Raw genomic sequence first — 21,446 nt, 5'->3', positions numbered from 1 at the left:
CCAATGAGGAGCCGAGGTGAGAGACACACCTCCCACGTCACTACCGGAAGTGACGTGGGTAGCAGAAAATTCCAAAAACCTTACCTTGAAAAAAAAACTTACCGCTTGCGCAGTACAACGGGCGACCAGGAACTTAGTGAACTCATGATACAGTGTGCGCCGATTCCTGGGTGCGCGCGACAATACCAGGGTTAAGGAGATTTCACAGTCTTTCGACATGCAAAACATCTCCTTACCCTGACACTCCGCACGCGCGGATTTTCCACACTACACAGCGCTCATTAGATTGCTGGCTTCTAGCAGGGGGCGTGGTTTCAGCATATTGGGGGGCAATCGCTGTCCGATTCAGCTCTGGTGTAATCAACAGAGTGGAATCGGGTAAATAAGTAGCAGAGGAGTACTTTCAATTATTATTTATGCATAACATCACTCACTATAAAGGTTAGAATAGTAACGCAATACACATTACTGGTTGTATGTAGGTTAACATACATACTTGGGGAGATTTTGCTTTATTAAATTGGAATTTACTGGGACAGTCTTCTGAGCTGTAATACAAATATTTGATGCCGCTATTATCATTTGAAGCAACATCACTTTATTTTTATTGCTGTCTATTAACAGTGAGGAGAAATGAATCCCCATCATTAACCTAAACATGATTATAAAAATGGCTTATAGGACAGCATCTCATTTAATCCATTGGGAGCAGTGGATTGCATCGTAAAAATCCATCTCACCTCCCTTTTCAGGATCCTATTGTTCTCAAAATCTAGAGGTTTTGAAAACCTTAGTTATAAGGATGCAATGGTTCTGCAAAAGTTAGAGCAAGTTAAAAATATTATAATAAAACCTGCTGATAAAGGGGGGAACGTGGTGGTAATTGATCATGAGATATGTCAAGATGTGCATGGACATCCTGACTGATACTAATTCATACAAGATCCTTGATAGGGATCTGTGTGCAGTTTTTCTCCAGGAGCTAAAAGGGATCCTAATAAGGGGCCTCAGACAAAAAATGATTCACCAACATGAATTTGATTTTCTCTTACCAAACTACCCAGTGACAGTGACGTTTTACGCCCTACCCAAGATACAAAAGGGGGTCACATCGTGACCACCGGGAAACAAATATGTATCCGGTTTGCGCCTGCGATGGACGGGCGATTCATAATTCCTTATGAAATGTAGGTGCCAACATGTCTGGGAGGTAGCATTGATCCTGCCAAGGGCTGATACCTCCTGCTGGTGGTTTTTCCTGCAGGATTTAGCTTGCCTCCAAACTGGCTGATTGAGGTGTGACATTCTCCACCTGGGGCATCCTTGAAGCCTGGATCCCTGGGGCTTTCTTCCTGGCTAGCTGACAATCAGATGGCTGGGGCTTTGAAGCAGGGCCCTACTTTGGAGTTTACTACCTCTGCTATCTGTCAGCAAATGGTGTGTGTGAGGACATGGCTGACAGTAAATATTAATCCATATTCATCACAATAATGATCTAGGCTTGAGATTTACATCAACATGTGACCCCAACACTCTCCCTTTTCTCGATGTACAAATACAGAGAGGACGGAGTAATAAAATTAACATGACCATATTCTGCAAATCTACAGCCACAAACAGTCTCTTGAGGTGGGGGAGTGCACATCCTTACTAATTACAGAAAGGGATCCAAAAAGGACATGTTAAATTTTAAAAAACAGGCAAGTGATCTAAGGGTAAGATTTAGAGAAAGAGGATATCCTGATGGGGTCCTCAGAACTGCATTTGAGTCCAAGAGGTAAACATTACTAGTTCCAAAACAACTGGAGAACACAGAAAGACAACCGATAAGAATTATCGGTATGTTTGATAACACACATGAACGTGTAAGACAGATCATAAAAAAACATTGGGACATCTTATGTGATGACCCAGACCGTCGGGGTGTGATTGGGCCCCACCCTCAGATTACGTATAGGAGGGGACGGAGCCTGAGAGACAGACTTGTCCACAGTCATTACCAGCCGCCGGTAAGAGAAGGAGGCTGGCTAACACGACGTCCGAAAGGCATGTTCAGATGCGGTAAATGTTTGCCGTGTAGCCAAGTAAGGACAGCAAAGGAGTTCACTTGTTCAAAGAAAGGCAATGTATATAAAATCAAGGATTTTATTAATTGCCAGACAACTGGAGTAGTCTATTTGGCACAATGTAATTGTCCACTAGACTATAGCTGTAAAACCATAAGGAACTGAGAACACGTCTCAGGGATCATTATAATGATATAAAAAAACAACAAGGATACATCTGTAGCAAGACACATGAATATGATACATGGAGGGGATACTAATTGCATTAAATTCATTGGAATTGAACATATCCCACAGTAGCAGAGAGGTGGCGGTAACTGGGACAGTAGGATCCTGAAAAGGGATGTGAGATGGATTTTTACTATGCAATCCACTGCTCCCAATGGATTAAATGAGATGCTGTTCTATAAGCCATTTTTATAATCATGGGTAATGATGGGGATTAATTTCTCCCCACTGTTAATAGACAGTAATAAAAATAAAGTGATGTTGCTTCAAAATATAATAGCGGCATCAAATATTTTTATTACAGCTCAGAAGACCCAGTAAATTCCAATTTAAATAAAGCAAAATCTCCCCAAGTATGTATGTTTACATACATACGAGTAATGTGTATTGCGTTACTATTCTAAACTTTATAGTGAGTGATGTTATGCATAAACAGTAATTGAAAGCGCTCCTCTGCTACTTATTTACCCGATTCCACTACCAAAGGTCCTCATGACAACAGACACGCCCCTCGGTGCGTCACATCCGCTTAAGAGACGGGAATTGGGAGCGAGATCTAAACGAAAACGGCTCCCTTGGATCAGATCTAAACGAGAACGGCTCTCTTGGATCCGCCCCTGCCCGCCCAGCCATGCTTGACGTAGAGAAAGGGGAGGACTTAGGTCTTTAAAAGGAAGGTAATGTACTGACCACGCTGCCACTGCCGTAACTTTATGCTGAAAACCTATGCTGCAACTAGACTTGCCGCTTCCTGAGAAGCCTTAGACTATAGGCGAAATGTGTTGAAGCAGTCTAGCATTAGGATATTACAGCAATCAGAAGCAATCTAGGGTTATTTTCTAGACCAGGCCCGAGGTATCCAGAGGCTGGCTGGGGGTCACTCTTTTCAGGGCGAGTGCTCCGACACACAGCCATGCTAGGTTTCCCTGACCTGAGAATAGGAAACTGTTAGGGAAAGGAATGCTAGGCCGGTATGTCTGCTCAAAATCCACCAGTTATAGTGACCATGCCTGGTGCATAAAGAGAAATGAAACCTGGCTATTCAAACACATTTTGCATACTTTTAGCCATTATTTTTCCTTAAAGGGCTTCTGTCAGCCCACTAAACCGTTTTTTTTTTGTTTTGTTTAATAATAATCCCTACACTGCGATCTCTGCATACATAAGTAAAATAATAATTTTCGTTCAGTAGAATTTGATAAAACGCTATTTTTATAATATGTAAATTACCTTGCTACCAGCAAGTAGGGCGGCTACTTGCTGGTAGCAGCCGCATCCTCCGATCCTAATGACGCCCCCTCCGCATTGTGATTGACAGGGCCAGGGAACAGGCCCTGCCTGTTTTCATTCAATATCTGGCACCTGCGCCGCGGCCGTACCTATCTTCAATCTGCGCAGGCGCACTGAGAGGCGGCCACTCACTCGACCGCTCAATCCTCAATGCGCCTGCGCCGATGACGTCACATCTACACCCGGCGCAGGCGCATTTAGGAGCGAGCGGCCGAGTGAGTGGCCGCCTCTCAGTGCGCCTGCGCAGATTGAAGATAGGTACGGCCGCGGCGCAGGCGCCAGATATTGAATGAAAACAGGCAGGGCCAGCAGAGAACGATTCCGTTCCCTGGCCCTGTCAAGGCTGGTAGCAAGGTAATTTACATATTATAAAAATAGCGTTTTATCAAATTCTACTGAACGAAAATTATTATTTTACTTATGTATGCAGAGATCGCAGTGTAGGGATTATTATTAAACAAAAAAAAAAAAACGGTTTAGTGGGCTGACAGAAGCCCTTTAAATTCATTTTTAAACGTACTTGAATAAAAGTTATATTTTATCTTTTGTAAAGGCACACTCAGCCCACACAGTATAGTTTATAAGCCCCTAAGTAGAGATGGGCAGTACGGAAAATACAGCACTACATCTATCAGTGTAGTCCACCTATCTATGCCGACAAACAACTGTCCTATGCTTGCCACACCATGAGAGAACACCATGGTTTGTCCACTGTCTTTCTACTCTTTATAGTTTGAAATTAAATGATTACTGATTTATGAGTGATATTCTCTGTTTATTCTATCTTATACAGATTGTTTACTGTTCCTTGATCAATCACATATACAGTATATCGGTTCTAATTAAAGAAAAACCCACAATAAAGGTTATAGTAAAAAAAAAAGAAAAAAATAACCAAGTGTGATTGCCTGTTTTTTAGGAACTCCCAGTAGGCGGCTTTAAGGGACCAATTCTGGAGATGGTTGCAGGTCCCAGAGGTGGGACCCACACGTATCTGCCAATCCTAGCGGTAGGCTAGCAATGTCTGAGATGATAAAACCCTTTAAGGCGTTTGTGAGGGGTGTCATATCTCAGGCCATTCGTGATCTGAAGTGGGGCTTATCTTCCAATATAGGTTGGAGTGCGAGACTTTACAGACTGAGCTGGAGTACTTTTGCAGTCTGTGTCTGGAGTCTAGGCCTGCGTGGCAGTCCAGGCATGGAGGGTAAGCTTAGGTGTAGTCATTTTTTTTTTCTCAGATAGGGATATTTTGAGCATGGGGATCTTCTGGCTCACTTTGTAAAAGTTGATTACCCAATGAATGTGTGAAACGTTTGTTCATCGGGTAATCACATCATTCATGTGATCACCTAAATTGGCATTTGCCTGCAGCAGATCGTGCTGTGTAAACAGCCTCTGCTGCCGGCAAACGACAAGTCTGTATGAGGACAAGCTATGGCATCAGTGATTGCTCCTACCCATACAGTGGAGTAGGGTGGTGCATTACCTGATGAATGTTACCGTTTAAAGAGACCTTTAGCTATCACAGGCCTCTTCTTCTCAAATTCCTCGAGAGATTGCTAATACCTTTGGGGAATATTATGCTACTTTGTATATTTTTTCCTTGCAACACACATTTTGTGACACCTAGGGTATTCCTGTGGAGTTGTATAAAAGATTTCGGGCTGATCTAGTCCCCCGCCCCTTGCAGCTCGTTCAACAGGCCTACACTGAGGGGCATCATCCTAATTCCATGAACGAGGCTAAAATAGTTGTAATTCCCATACCAGACAGGGACCCTACCTTGCTTCATATTGCCCCATTTCTCTATAGATGTTAAGATCTTGACAAAGGTGCTAGCTTGCTGGGTAAATTCATTTAATTGTGTACCACGATAAAAATGATTTCATGCCTTGCAAGTCTACAGCTAGGAATCAGAATCCTTGTATCTTAGTTTACAGGCTTCCCATGAGAATGCCGGATAGAGGGTCTCAGTGTTTGTGGATGCGGCCAAGGCCTTAGATTCTGTTGAATGGCAGTACCTTTGGGTTGTCCTTGAATTTGGTTTTCCTGTGAGTTTCATTACTTGAGTGCAGTTGTATCATCATCCTGTGGCCTTAAGGCTGTATTACACTGGTTGATTTTTTGGCCGATATTACTAACGAGTGTTCACATCAGCTCTCATTAGCCATCATATTGCAGTGTAATACTGCCGCTGATTGCCCGATGAACGAGCAACTTGTCGGCAGCAGATTGTGCTGTCTAATAGTGATCTGCAAACAGCAAACCATTAGACAGTATAGGGACTGCATGTAATAGCAGTGGTCTCCTCCGCTAGCTAGCAAGCGATTACCGGGAGGAAAAGCTTCCCTCCTGACAATCGTTTGCTCTGTAATACAGGCTTTATTCGTGGTGAATGGATTTCCTTCCCATAGATTCTGGCTGGAATGTGGGAATAAGAAGGGGTGCCCTCTCTCCACATTGCTGTATACTCTGGTGATTAAACCTTTAGCAGCTTTGCTTCACCACGCTCTGGGGGTCAATTAAGATGATTATTCTGCCTACGATATCATGTATGCCCTTCTTCTGCCCCCCTATGTATATCCCTGTTACTCTTTTCCAGAAACTGGAAAGCTTGATGATGTGTCTTTTTGTCTGGATTAATCAAAAACTTTGTATGGCTACACAGTATTGATCATTGTTATGGTCTCTGGAAGAGTTGCGCAAGTTTTTTTTAATATGATAATATGGAGATAACTGTGGCAGAAAACCCGAAGATCTGCTTCATATTTGTCAACCCTGAGTTTCCTCCTCCCCCACAGCTGCTAAAGCATTCTCAGTTACACCTTGTGCCAGGCTAAGAAGTCTGTTGCCCGATTCTGGATGGCACGTGCTTACCCTAGTCCCTTTAACTGGACACAAACAATAAATAAGACATTATACTATAAGAAGTAGATTTATAAAAACAGGAACAAGGAAGCATCGGTGTCTGTGTTTCAACTTCTTGTTTGATATGGGTCACTTGGCTGCTGCAGCCAATGAATGTTCCCAAAGTCATGTGCCCCAGTGACATGATGCATGGGGGACACATCACCGTTGTGGCCAGTCAGAAAGTTGACATGTGGAGACTGGTGCGAGGCAGCAGCGGTAGGGAACAGGTTAGTATGGTGTTTGGGGTGAAGGGGGGGGGCCTGCACAAAAGGCCCCCCGTAAGTGAACAACCCCTTTAAAGTTTATTAATTTAGCCCAATATATGGGAAATTGTTCATTGCAATATGCTATATATTGTCCTTCTATATCATCCTTATATAGAACGTTCATGTTACAGGTTTCAGAAAATCCTCTCATCTATCTCTTGGACACACCAGGAGTCCTTTCACCTCGCATTGAGTCGGTTGAGATAGGAATGAAGTTGGCAATATGCGGTAAAACAGTACAACTATACCTTACATTCATTTTCATATCTTATGGAAAATAGTTTTCAAAGCAACACTTTAAAGAGGACCTTTCATGCGATTTTATTAAGGAAGATATATACCTGTACTTGCCGGGTACATCACAGCGCAGAGTGTCACAGCCAGGGAGAAAAAACTTCCCTGGCTGTGACGCACTGCCCTGCGATTGGACAGCGTTACAGCCAGGGAGAAGGAGACGCCCACGGAGAAAGACTCAGTCTCCTCCTCATTGCTCTGATGCTCAGTGTTAGCATACGAGCGGGAGAAATCCGGCGGGGCATAGGAGGCATATTTAAAAAAATCAAGCAGGGTGCAGCATCAGCCACTGCACTACCCCGCAAGTTCAGGTATATATCTCCCTTAATAATATCGCATGAAAGGTCCTCTTTAAAGGGATGTTCCAGTGAAAATAGGCCTGTATATGTTATAAATAACAAAGAATTTAAAGAATTGCCCTTATGCAGCAGTATTTTTTCAGTAGAAAGCTGGTATTTGTGCCAGAGACCCACAGGATCACATTATAGTGAATAGGTATCTGGTAGTGTCCAGTTATACCAGATACAGTAATTCCGGTAGTCTGCTCCTCTGTCTCTGCAGACTACCAGAATGCCAGAGTGTTATAGACAAACATGGTATTTGCCAAGGCTAGTTTCACAGTAGTGCTAAAATATTGTCTGACGGAACAGTCTGCCAGAGTTAATTGCATCCAGCATAGCCAGAAACTGCTGGAGCCCATTGACTATAATGGGATCTGGCATGTTTCTGGCATTAGGTGCCGAGATTTGGCTGGACAAATACAGCTGCAAGCAGCGTTTTTTGTCCGGCTGAATCCCGGGCACTAAAGCCAGAAACTGTCTGGATCGCCTCCAAGTCCTATTATAGTAAATGGGCCCCAACAGGGAAAGGTAGTATCTGACTATGCTGGATACAATGAACTCTGGTAGGCTGTTCCTCTGCCAGAACAGCGTGCTGGAACATTTCAGCGCTTAGTGTGAAACTAGCCAAACCCATAAATACTCATTTATGGGCAGTTGTTTTTTTTTGTTGTTTTTTGGGCCTTATCAGGACAAAGCATATAAATTACACTTTAACACCTTCCAAAAAAAAATATGTTTTCACCATCCACACACAGCCTCATTTTCCAAATGTGACTTGACACTTTATGTGGTAATGACTTGGAATGCTTTTACTTATCAAAATGTTTCTGGGATTGTTTTTTCATGGTACATTGTACTTCATATATTCGAAAAATAAAAACAAGTGGCTCACCCCACTCAAAATAAGGGGAATGATATGCTGAGTGCACTGATTTAACCCCTTGCACCCTCAGAGTTAATTAAAAAGTATATCAGTGTAACCTATAAGACTGCTCTGAAGGTACATAAATTGTGACACTCCAGAAAATCAAATAAATAAAAATGTTTAACTAGTTCCCTACCACCCATTGGCTATAAATGTCTTGGGCAGTTTAAATGTATCACTGAACAGAAATTTTAAAATGTCAGTGATAGCAGGGTTCCCCTTAAAGAAGGCAGGGATGGTCCCTCAGTGTCCCTGTCTTCCCGATCACTGAAAAAGCTTTGTATATTCAGCTGAGGAAGCGCTATGTTGCTTCCTGTTCTGGTCCCAACGGTCATCTTATCGCCAGGGGAGGGAGTCCGCAGGAGGTGCTGGATCTTACTACAATTAGATCATCTGTAAAAGGTTAGTATATAAAATGAGAATGCTTGGTCTGGGAGAAAATGTCTGTTTGTGGGTAAGTAACTGGCTCAGTGATAGATAACAGGGTGGTTATTAATGGTACACACTCAGATTGGGTCATTGTCACTAGTAAGGTACATCAGGGGTCAGTATTGGGCCCTATTCTTTTTAATATATTTATTCATAATCTTGTAGAAGGCTTGCACAGTAAAATAATTTTTTTTGCGGATGACACTAAACTGTGTAAAGTAATTAACACGGAAGAGGACAGTATACTGCTACAGAGGGATCTGGATAGAATGGAGGCTTGGGCAGACAAGTGGCAGATGAGGTTTAACACTGACAAATGTAACATTATGCACATGGGAAGAAAAAATATGTCACCTGTACATACTAAACGGTAAAACACTGGGTAACACTGACATGGAAAGCGATATCATTCAAGCCTTTATTTGTTATAATTTGGATGATTATGGCTTACAGTTTATGAAAACCCCAAATTCACATTCTCATAAAATTAGAATTATGTGAAAAGGTTCAATATTCTAGGCTCAAAGTGTCACACTCTAGTCAGCTAATTATTCCATAACACATGCAAAGGGTTCCTGAGCCTTTAAATTGTCTCGGTCTTGTTCAGTAGGAATCACAATGATGGGAAAGACTGCTGACCTGACAGTTGTGCAGAAAACCATCATTGACACCCTCCATAAGGAGGGAAAGCCTCAAAAGGTAATTGCAAAAGAAGTTGGATGTTCCCAAAGTGCTGTATCAAAGTACATGAATAGAAAGTTATGTAGAAGGGACAAGTGTGGAAGAAAACAGTGCACAAGCAGCAGGGATGACCGCACCCTGGAGAGGATTATCAGGAAAAGGCCATTCAAAACTGTTGTGGACTTTCACAAGGAGTGGACTGAGGCTGGAGTTAGTGCATCAAGAGCCACCACACACAGACGGATCCTGGACATGGGCTTCAAATGTCGTATTCCTCTTGTCAAGCCTCTCCTGAACAACAAACAACGTCAGAAGCGTCTTACCTGGGCTAAAATAAAAAATAAAAATGGTCTGTTGCTCAGTGGCCCTCTTTTCTGATGAGAGCAACTTTTGCATCTCATTTGGAAACCAGGGACCCAGAGTCTGAAGGAAGAATGGAGAGGCACACAATGCCAAGTTGCTTGAAGTCCAGTGTGAAGTTTCCACAGTCTGTGTCTTCTGCTGGTGTAGGTCCACTGTGCTTCATTATGTCCAGAGTCAACGCAGCCGTCTGCCAGATTTTGGAGCACTTCATGCTTCATTCCGCAGACGAGCTTTATGGAGATGGTGACTTCATTTTCCAGCAGGACTTGGCACCTGCCCACACTGCCAAAAGTATCAAATCCTGGTTCACTGACCATGGGATTACTGTGTTTGACTGGCCAGCAAACTCGCCTGACCTGAACCCCATAGAGAATCTATGGGGCATTGCCAAAAGAAAGATGATACATGAGACCGAACAATGCAGAAGAGCTGAAGGCTTCTATTGAAGCATCCTGGTCTTCCATAACATCTCAGCAGTGCCATAGGCTGATAGCATCCATGCCACGCCACATTGAGGCAGTAATTGATGCAAAAGGGGCCCAAATCAAGTACTGAGTACCTATGCATGATTATACTTTTCAGAGGTCCTACATTTTTCTATTAACATCCTTTTTTTTTATTGATTTCATGTAATACTTTATTAGGAAATAAAGTGGGTGTAGATAAAATCAGGCGTACAGGAATCAGTAGTGTGGAGAGGGAACAGGATTATACCATCCACAACTCTGATAGCCTGAATGAAGCACCTATATATATATGGCAGGAATCCAGTATTGGGGCACACTGATTGATATCCTAGCTTTAATATGTAAGGTGTGGTGGATACAGTACTCAGCCTGGGATTACCATATAATATGCAAGTGTAATAGTAGCTGCTAATAGTGAGATCTAGCAGACTAGTAATAGCATGTATTGGTAGTTGCAGTCCATTAGGCTAGTTTGTTCCAAAGACTGCTCCCCTATAGGCTGAACGAGGTATCAGCAAACTGTGCTCTCACAGCGGCACTCGTGATATGGATATCACTGAATAGATATGCCCTCTGCCCTAAGCACAGCTGACATTAGTGCTGCGCTCTACGCGTTTCAACATGCTAGGGTGACCGCATGTCTCATCAGGAGCGAGCTACACTTTCTATTAGATGTCATCTGAACACTGCACTGTAACGTGCGTCTCTCGGCACTGTGCTGGCCATGTGTGGCCAGCCGCACGCCGAGACTAAGTAATCTAAGACCCGCCCCCATGCCGGTGGGCGCCGGCTCCAGCATCCAATCAGGGATAGGAACGCCTCCTCTGCTGCGCTCCCTGACGATGCCGTCGCTCTCTCCAGCATAGTGCCAGCACGGGGAGGAGCATCATTCTGCTCTCTGCATCTGAGGGAATGCTTACAATGCGGTCACGAACCAGGCAAGTGACAGCGCTAAGATAAGATGATCAGGGTATTACAAGGGGGTTAATAAAGGAAAAGGACAGCCATATATACCCAATATACAGCAGATAAGAGACATATTAAAGTTGGAGGGTCTGACAGAGTACATCCCTATACAGTAGATAATGTGAGGACTAGTGTTGAAAAATAACCTAGAGGACATATAAGAGCGCTACTAAGGCATGCATTTGGGCTCTAGATAAAGCTTGCAAAGGACAGAGCCTCATTAAGTCCCTTGGGGTGGACAGTGTCTCATTTGAAGATCCACTGTGTCTCCTTGCGGAGCAGTGACACGTCTATGTCACCTCCGCGGATGGATGTGGTGACATGTTCAATCCCCTGGACACGAAGCACGTCTGGATTGCCCTCATGAGACTCACAGACGTGACGTGCAACAGATGTATCGCGCTTGTTCTTAATGTCCAAAAGGTGTTCGCCCACACGTCTCCGTAGCTCGCGCCTGGTTTTCCCCACATACTGTACACCACACACACGTGATGAGGTATACTACTCCCACTGATGTACATCTGATCAGAGATCTGATGCAAAATCTCTCCTTTGTTACCTGGCTCACGAAGTATGGCCCCTTCATGATATTACTGCAAATAACACATTTGCCACATGGGAAGGTGCCAGTGAACGTACTCCTGAGCCAGGTGTCAGATGAGGGGTGTAAATAAATACTGTGGACCAGGCGATCACGAATATTAGAGCTGCGGCGGTATGTGATGGCGGGGCGATCTGACACTAGTGTGCCAATGTCAGGGTCCGATTGCAGGATAGGCAAATGTTTCTGAAGAATCTCCCGTATATGCACTTCTGCTTTGTCATATGTCGCTATGATTCTCGGGAGATGTGGTTCCAGTGGCCTCTGTTTGGGTGTCAATAATTGGTCACGGCTCACACTCATCGAGTGATGGTAGGCCTTTCTGAGTGTATGCTCAGGATACCCCCTGCGTGTGAACCGTGACCGCAGATCATTCGCAGCCACCCTAAAATCCCGAAGTTCGGAACAATTCCTCCTAGCCCTCAGATACTGGCCCTTCGGAATGCCACGTCTGAGGGCCAGGGGGTGGCCACTGTCCCACCTCAGCAGACTGTTAGTAGCTGTCTGCTTCCGAAACAAGTTGGTCGTGATTCTCCTGTCTGATGACACGGTGACAGTCAAGTCCAAAAATGTAATCGCCCTTTCCTGTATATCGGACGTAAAAAATAGGCCCAACTGGTTACTGTTTAGTTCAGCTACAAATTTAGTAAACCAGTCCTTAGACCCTTTCCATAGCAGAAACACGTCGTCGATATATCTAATCCAGATTAATATCGACGACGTGTACTGTTCCATGGAATCGCCAAACACGACCTCCTTTTCCCACCAGCCCAGGTAGAGATTTGCATAAGTCGGGGCACATGGGCTGCCCATCGCAACTCCCCTGAGCTGGTGGAAAACCTGACGGTCAAACAGGAACACGTTGTGATTAAGGACAAATTCTAATAAATCCATCACAAAGGTGTTGTGGCGGATAAGATGTGCACCTCTCTGTTGGAGGAAGGCCCGTACAGCTTGACAGCCCTTGTCGTGTGGAATAGAGCTGTATAGGGCCTCCACATCCAAGCTGGCCAGCCAAGTGTCTGTCTCACATACAATACCCTCAAGGCGTTGTAGAACGTCCATCGTATCGCGGGCATAAGATGGTAGACATGCCACAAAGGGCCTCAAGATCACATCAACATATGTGCTGATGTTAGCTGTGAGGCTCCCAATCCCTGACACGATGGGTCTGCCTTTCAATGGTGTACTCTGCTTATGCAGCTTAGGGAGACTGTAAAACACAGCACGAATTGGGAACTTAGGTGACAAGAATTCCAACTCGGTCTTGCTTATAAGTTTCTCCCTAGCCGCTGCCTTTAGAAGTGTAGACAGTTGTTCACTGAAAATGGAAGTTGGATCCGATGGAAGACGTCTGTACGTGGTGGTATCTCGTAAAATGGTGAGGCACATCTCACGATACGCCTCCTGGTCCATAATGACAACGTTTCCCCCCTTGTCAATGGGGGTATTGTCACTTATCGGGGGGAACATCTTGGACGGATGTCGCAAGTCTGTGAATGGTCCATCACCAATGTCCTTAGTGCCTTCCTCATACAGACCCGCCAGTAGCTGTACATCTTCTAGCTCCTCCATCCTAATACCCAACTCCTGACACATGCGAGTGTTAGGAGTAAGGAAACATTTTTTCCATTTAAGCTTGCGTGCATAGAGGTGAAGGTCTTTGACCCAATTGAACAGATTAAATTTTTGTAGAGGTACAAAGGAGAGACCCTTTCTTAAAACATCCATTTCTGGTTGAGACAACGTGCGTTTAGACAAATTTACCACTTGGAGCTCCTCTATTTGGGACCCTCTGTTGTCTTTTTGTGGCGTAGCAGGTAGTCTGACACTGGGGGTGTATTGTCTAAAAAAAAAACCCTAGATCCTCTGCCTGATCTTCCGCGTTGTCTCCCACCGCGTGTTCGTGATGATCCTCTGGATCCCCCTCTACCTCTACAAGTATTAGAACCGGTTTCAATGTCCGTATCTGCCTCGGAGGATGATAATTCTGTATCAACCTCCGACGTAGTAGGTCGTTTAGGCCCAAAGTCAAAGATCTTCCCCTCCTTGAAGTCCTTAATGTTCCTATTGTATAGAAGGTGTTTCTTTTCTTTTATGTAGCACGTGAACCGTTCTATATTCTGCTGTAATAAGGTCTCCTTTTTAGCAAAATCAATATGATCGCTAAACTTTTTAGTTTGAGCTATGCTTTCTTTTAGCTAACTATCACTCTTATTAAGCAGCCGTTTTTCCTCATCAAGTAGTAACCTCATAAGGCGTAAGGAGCCATCAATCGACTCTTTTTCCCACTTGGCGAGGAAATCACTGCTACGAACACGGGCGGTAGGAAGAATGGGATTTCTTAATCCTCTTGGAACAATATTGTTCTTGATATACGTGTCCAGAGTTTGAACCTCCCACCAACACCGTATATAATCCTTGTATACACGAGTCAGGTTTTTGAAAGAGGATGTAATGCTCACATATGCTGTCTGGGATGACAGTTCGTGTGTGCTGTTAGTTCAATTCTTTAATATTGGGGAATGGCAGGTTTTCTGTCAAGTGACTTTAGCGCGGAGAGCTGGTTAGGGGACCCTAAGGAGGTCTTTTCTGAAAAGGAACTGTCATCCCAGACAGCATATGTGAGCATTACATCCTCTTTCAAAAACCTGACTCGTGTATACAAGGATTATATACGGTGTTGGTGGGAGGTTCAAACTCTGGACACGTATATCAAGAACAATATTGTTCCAAGAGGATTAAGAAATCCCATTCTTCCTACCGCCCGTGTTCGTAGCAGTGATTTCCTCGCCAAGTGGGAACAAGAGTCGATTGATGGCTCCTTACGCCTTATGAGGTTACTACTTGACGAGGAAAAACGGCTGCTTAATAAGAGTGATAGTGAGCTAAAAGAAAGCATAGCTCAAACTAAAAAGTTTAGCGATCATATTGATTTTGCTAAAAAGGAGACCTTATTATAGCAGAATATAGAACGGTTCACGTGCTACATAAAAGAAAAGAAACACCTTCTATACAATAGGGACATTAAGGACTTCAAGGAGGGGAAGATCTTTGACTTTGGGCCTAAACGACCTACTACGTCGGAGTTTGATACAGAATTATCGTCCTCCGAGGCAGATACGGACATTGAAACCGGTTCTATTACTTGTAGAGGTAGAGGGGGATCCAGAGGATCATCACGAACACGCGGTGGGAGACAACGCGGAAGATCAGGCAGAGGATCTAGTGGGGGTTTTTTAGACAATACACCCCCAGTGTCAGACTACCTGCTACGCCACAAAAAGACAACAGAGGGTCCCAAATAGAGGAGCTCCAAGTGGTAAATTTGTCTAAACGCACGTTGTCTCAACCAGAAATGGATGTTTTAAGAAAGGGTCTCTCCTTTGTACCTCTACAAAAATTTAATCCGTTCAATTGGGTCAAAGACCTTCACCTCTATGCACGCAAGCTTAAATGGAAAAAATTTTTTCTTACTCATGACACTCGCATGTGTCAGGAGTTGGGTATTAGGATGGAGGAGCTAGAAGATGTACAGCTACTGGCGGGTCTGTATGAGGAAGGCACTAAGGACATTGGTGATGGACCATTCACAGACTTGCGACATCCGTCCAAGATGTTCCCCCCGATAAGTGACAATACCCCCATTGACACTTTTGTCACGGTTGTCACTCAGGACCTTCGTAATTTGAAGGGCCAAAATGCAGGTCGTGACAACCTTAGTCCCCAGGAAAGAACAGCATTGGGAGATTTAGAGGGTGACACTAACATAGTCATTAAACCCTCAGATAAGGGGGGAAACGTTGTCATTATGGACCAGGAGGCGTATCGTGAGATGTGCCTCACCATTTTACGAGATACCACCACGTACAGACGTCTTCCATCGGATCCAACTTCCATTTTCAGTGAACAACTGTCTACACTTCTAAAGGCAGCGGCTAGGGAGAAACTTATAAGCAAGACCGAGTTGGAATTCTTGTCACCTAAGTTCCCAATTCGTGCTGTGTTTTACAGTCTCCCTAAGCTGCATAAGCAGAGTACACCATTGAAAGGCAGACCCATCGTGTCAGGGATTGGGAGCCTCACAGCTAACATCAGCACATATGTTGATGTGATCTTGAGGCCCTTTGTGGCATGTCTACCATCTTATGCCCGCGATACGATGGACGTTCTACAACGCCTTGAGGGTATTGTATGTGAGACAGACACTTGGCTGGCCAGCTTGGATGTGGAGGCCCTATACAGCTCTATTCCACACGACAAGGGCTGTCAAGCTGTACGGGCCTTCCTCCAACAGAGAGGTGCACATCTTATCCGCCACAACACCTTTGTGATGGATTTATTAGAATTTGTCCTTAATCACAACGTGTTCCTGTTTGACCGTCAGGTTTTCCACCAGCTCAGGGGAGTTGCGATGGGCAGCCCATGTGCCCCGACTTATGCAAATCTCTACCTGGGCTGGTGGGAAAAGGAGGTCGTGTTTGGCGATTCCATGGAACAGTACACGTCGTCGATATTAATCTGGATTAGATATATCGACGACGTGTTTCTGCTATGGAAAGGGTCTAAGGACTGGTTTACTAAATTTGTAGCTGAACTAAACAGTAACCAGTTGGGCCTATTTTTTACGTCCGATATACAGGAAAGGGCGATTACATTTTTGGACTTGACTGTCACCGTGTCATCAGACAGGAGAATCACGACCAACTTGTTTCGGAAGCAGACAGCTACTAACAGTCTGCTGAGGTGGGACAGTGGCCACCCCCTGGCCCTCAGACGTGGCATTCCGAAGGGCCAGTATCTGAGGGCTAGGAGGAATTGTTCCGAACTTCGGGATTTTAGGGTGGCTGCGAATGATCTGCGGTCACGGTTCACACTCAGGGGGTATCCTGAGTATACACTTAGAAAGGCCTATAGAAGAAAATGGAAAAAATGCTCCAGCACCACGGTGGATAGTATGAAAAGTCCCGGTCTTTATTATCACCAAGAATCCAGGTGAATACAGCAATCGGACAATACTGGTGGTCCCCCGGTTCCCAAGATCAAGATTTGATCTTGGGAACCGGGGGACCACCAGTATTGTCTGATTGCTGTATTCACCTGGATTCTTGGTGATAATAAAGACCGGGACTTTTCATACTATCCACCGTGGTGCTGGAGCATTTTTTCCATTTTCTTCTATTCGCAAACGGGACTGGCTTGGGTCCGCTCCGTGCACCGCTGTGCAGGACGTCGAGGTGAGCTGGCTATAACCTTTCCTATACTTAGAAAGGCCTACCATCACTCGATGAGTGTGAGCCGTGACCAATTATTGACACCCAAACAGAGGCCACTGGAACCACATCTCCCGAGAATCATAGCGACATATGACAAAGCAGAAGTGCATATACGGGAGATTCTTCAGAAACATTGGCCTATCCTGCAATCGGACCCTGACATTGGCACACTAGTGTCAGATCGCCCCGCCATCACATACCGCCGCAGCTCTAATATTCGTGATCGCCTGGTCCACAGTATTTATTTACACCCCTCATCTGACACCTGGCTCAGTAGTACATTCACTGGCACCTTCCCATGTGGCAAATGTGTTATTTGCAGTAATATCATGAAGGGGCCATACTTCGTGAGCCAGGTAACAAAGGAGAGATTTTGCATCAGATCTCTGATCAGATGTACATCAGTGGGAGTAGTATACCTCATCACATGTGTGTGTGTGTGTGTGGTGTACAGTATGTGGGGAAAACCAGGCGCGAGCTACGGAGACGTGTGGGCGAACACCTTTTGGACATTAAGAACAAACGCGATACATCTGTTGCACGTCACGTCTGTGAGTCTCATGAGGGCAATCCAGACGTGCTTCGTGTCCAGGGGATTGAACATGTCACCACATCCATCCGCGGAGGTGACATAGACGTGTCACTGCTCCGCAAGGAGACACAGTGGATCTTCAAATTAGACACTGTCCACCCCAAGGGACTTAATGAGGCTCTGTCCTTTGCAAGCTTTATCTAGAGCCCATATGCATGCCTCAGTAGCGCTCTTATATGTCCTCTAGGTTATTTTTAAACACTAGTCCTCACATTATCTACTGTATAGGGATGTACTCTGTCAGACCCTCCAACTTTAATATGTCTCTTATCTGCTGTATATTGGGTATATATGGCTGTCCTTTTCCTTTATTAACCCCCTTGTAATACCCTGATCATCTTATCTTAGCGCTGTCACTTGCCTGGTTCGTGACCGCATTGTAAGTATTCCCTCAGATGCAGAGAGCAGAATGATGCTCCTCCCCGTGCTGGCACTATGCTGGAGAGAGCGACGGCATCGTCAGGGAGCGCAGCAGAGGAGGCGTTCCTATCCCTGATTGGATGCTGGAGCCGGCACCCACCTGCATGGGGGCGGGTCTTAGATTACTTAGTCTCGGCGTGCGGCTGGCCACACATGGCAAGCACAGTGCCGAGAGACGCACGTTACAGTGCAGTGTTCAGATGACATCTAATAGAAAGTGTAGCTCGCTCCTGATGAGACATGCGGTCACCCTAGCATGTTGAAACGCGTAGAGCGCAGCATTGATGTCAGCTGTGTTTAGGGCAGAGTTCATATCTATTCAGTGATATCCATATCACGAGTGCCGCTATGAGAGCACAGTTTGCTGATACCTCGCTCAGCCTATAGGGGAGCAGTCTTTGGGACAAACTAGCCTAATGGACTGCAACTACCAATACATGCTATTACTAGTCTGCTAGATCTCACTATTAGCAGCTACTATTACACTTGCATATTATATGGTAATCCCAGGCTGAGTACTGTATCCACCACACCTTACATATTAAGACTAGGATATCAATCAGTGTGCCCCAATACTGGATTCCTGCCATATATATATAGGTGCTTCAGTCAGAGTTGTGGATGGTATAATCCTGTTCCCTCTCCACACTACTGATTCCTGTACGCCTGATTTTATCTACACCCACTTTATTTCCTAATAAAATATTTATTGCTTTTGTTATTAACGTTCTGTCAGGCTGTGATTTGATTTACTAGTAGTGAACGTGTACCCCATACCCTTTTTTCGTGTGTGCTGTGATTTCATGTAATATTCTAATTTTCTGAGATTGTGAATTTGGGGTTTTCATCTGTAAGCCATAATCATCCAAATGATAACAAATAAAGGCTTGGAATATCTCACTTTGCATGTAATGAGTCTATCTTATATATTAGTTTCACCTTTTAAGTTGCAATACTGAAATAAATGAACTTTTGCACGATAATCAAATTTTTCGAGTTTCACCTGTAAGCTGTAGTAACCAGTGTCATGTAGCTGCTGCCGAGGCAAATTAGATAATGGGTTGCATCAAAATGGGCATAGATGCCAGTGATGAGAACATAGTCTTGCCACTTTACAAATCACTAGTCAGACCGCACATGGAGTACTGTGTACAGTTCTGGGCTCCTGTGAACAAGGCAGACATAGCAGAGCTTGAGAGGGTTCAGAGAAGGGCAACTAAAGTAATAACTGGATTGGGTCGACTAAAATACCCTGAAAGATTATCAAAATTAGGGTTATTCACTTTAGAAAAAAAAAATGACTAAGGGGTGGTCTAATAACTATGTATAAATATATCAGGGGTCAGTACAGAGATCTCTCCCATCATCTGTTTATCCTCAGGACTGGGACTGTGACAAGGGGACATCCACTGTTTCTGGAGGAAAGAAGGTTTGTACTGTACACAAACATAGAAAAGGATTCTTTACGGTAAGAACAGTGCGACTTGGAACTCTCTGCCTGAGTTGGTGGTGATGGTGAATTCTCTAAAAGAGTTCAAGAGGGGCAAGGATGTATTTCTGGAGTGTAATAATATTACATGCTATAGTTACTAGAGATGGGGTGTTGATCCAGAGAGTAATTCTGATTGCGTGATTGGAGTCGGGAAGGAATTTTCCATTTCATCCACCATGATGGCTACAAATGAGATTGACCTCAGTAGGGGCAGGAATACACAGAGATGGAGAGTTTAAAAGCCCCCACCCACTCGCTCTCTTTATTTTCTTGTCCCTACGGGGGCATTACACAGTGTGGCCTCCCAAAAGGGAGGTGAAAAGTTTATTTTATTTATGGTGTATTTTCCTTTTAAATAACTGGAGGTTGGCTTACCAATCTTCTCCTCTGCCCTCCATCTGCTGCTAAAGCTGGGCAGAGGAAATAGGGTGACTCTCGTCCCTGAGATCAGGGCTCTGTACTCACTCCTTGCTGCATGGTCTCCCTTCCCTTCGGCGAGGAAGCAGACCTGTGAGGGCGGGACGCCGCACACCGAATCGGGAGCCGACCCAAGATTTAGCTCTCGGATTCCCGGCGAGGTCCGGAGGGGCTGAGCTTCGGAACATGTGTGGACGAGTCATCGCGCCCCGGACACGGGCTGATGATGTCAGATGCAGCTCCAGGTGAAAAAGAGCATGCGATTCTGACAATGCCATCTCCACTGACTCCAGCATGTCAGCTCCAGAGGCTCCTGGGACCCACATGGACAGCTCAGGCCCACCTTCGGCCGCTCCTTAAGTGAGCTCCCCTGTGGAAAATATGCTAATGTCTTCTTTTTTACTTTTATGATACCTTCTGATACCTGTTTGCCCTTCTCTTTTCAGGAAGTGAAAGGGACTAAAATCAAATCTAAGTATATTAGGTGTGCCACTTGTGCTAAGAAACTCCCAGAAAGTTACAAGAAGAAACTATGCAAATCTTGCATTAGTGATCTGTTAAAGGAAGAGCAACCATCTATCCTTATGGAAGTAAAGTCCATGATTCAGGATGAAATTAAATCATCCCTGGCCTCCCTTATGCCGGTTCCTCCTATGCCTCCTTCCAAAAAATGAAGGTTATCAACTCCATCCTCCTCTGATGCAGAGGACATGGACGAAGAGGCATCCGCCTGTAGACAAGATATTAATGAAGATCAGTTGTCAGAGGGTGAAGTAGTTGAAGACAATAAAAAGTACTATTTTTCCTCAGAGGAAATGGAGGAACTACTAAAGGCAGTAAGGGCAACCATGGGTATTGAAGGCATCCAAAAACCACGATCGGTACAGGCCGAAATGTTTGTGGGATTACGTGCGAAAATATCCAAAGTATTTTCCATTAATGAGAATATTAAGGACATGATCCTCGATGAATGGACAGATCCAGAAAAGAGGTTGGGGGTCTCTAAGGAGTTTAGAAATAGACTACTCTTTGATCCGTCTGAAACTAAGATCTTTAATGAGACCCCAAAAATTTATATACAGTTGGCAAAACTTGTAAAGAAAATTCCTTTGCCATTCGCGGATTGATCGCAGTTACGCGACCCAATGGAAAGGCAGATGCCGTTTTGAGAAAATGGTGGGAAGCCTCCATGTTTGGGGTAAAGACAAATATTGTGGCAACTTCTGTGGCTAGGGCCATGTATTTCTGGCTTAATGAGTTAGAATATCACATAAAGAATAAAACCCCTAGGGAGGAAATTTTGCACTCCATTCCCCTTTTTAGGTCCGCCACTGCGTTTCTGGCAGACACACCTGCGGAATCGGTCAGATTTGTGGCCAAAGATGCAGCCCTTTAAAATTCAGCTAGACAGCGCGACAAGAC

The 21,446-nt window shown here is 44.5% G+C and overlaps 1 protein-coding gene across 1 annotated transcript in view; it reads left to right on the top strand.

The window, feature by feature from the left end:
- The window catches only part of MTG1 (mitochondrial ribosome associated GTPase 1), a 408,689-nt gene that overhangs the window by 236,745 nt on the left and 150,498 nt on the right, over positions 1-21,446 (top strand). Inside the window, exon 8 of the mRNA XM_040435854.1 lies at positions 6,892-6,988. Coding sequence (XP_040291788.1) covers positions 6,892-6,988 — 97 coding nt within the window. The remainder of the gene's footprint in view (positions 1-6,891; positions 6,989-21,446) is intronic.

Source organism: Bufo bufo, chromosome 6 (assembly GCF_905171765.1).
Source record: "Bufo bufo chromosome 6, aBufBuf1.1, whole genome shotgun sequence".
NCBI classification, from domain to species: domain Eukaryota; kingdom Metazoa; phylum Chordata; class Amphibia; order Anura; family Bufonidae; genus Bufo; species Bufo bufo.
This window is presented reverse-complemented; position numbering and strand designations above follow the sequence as displayed.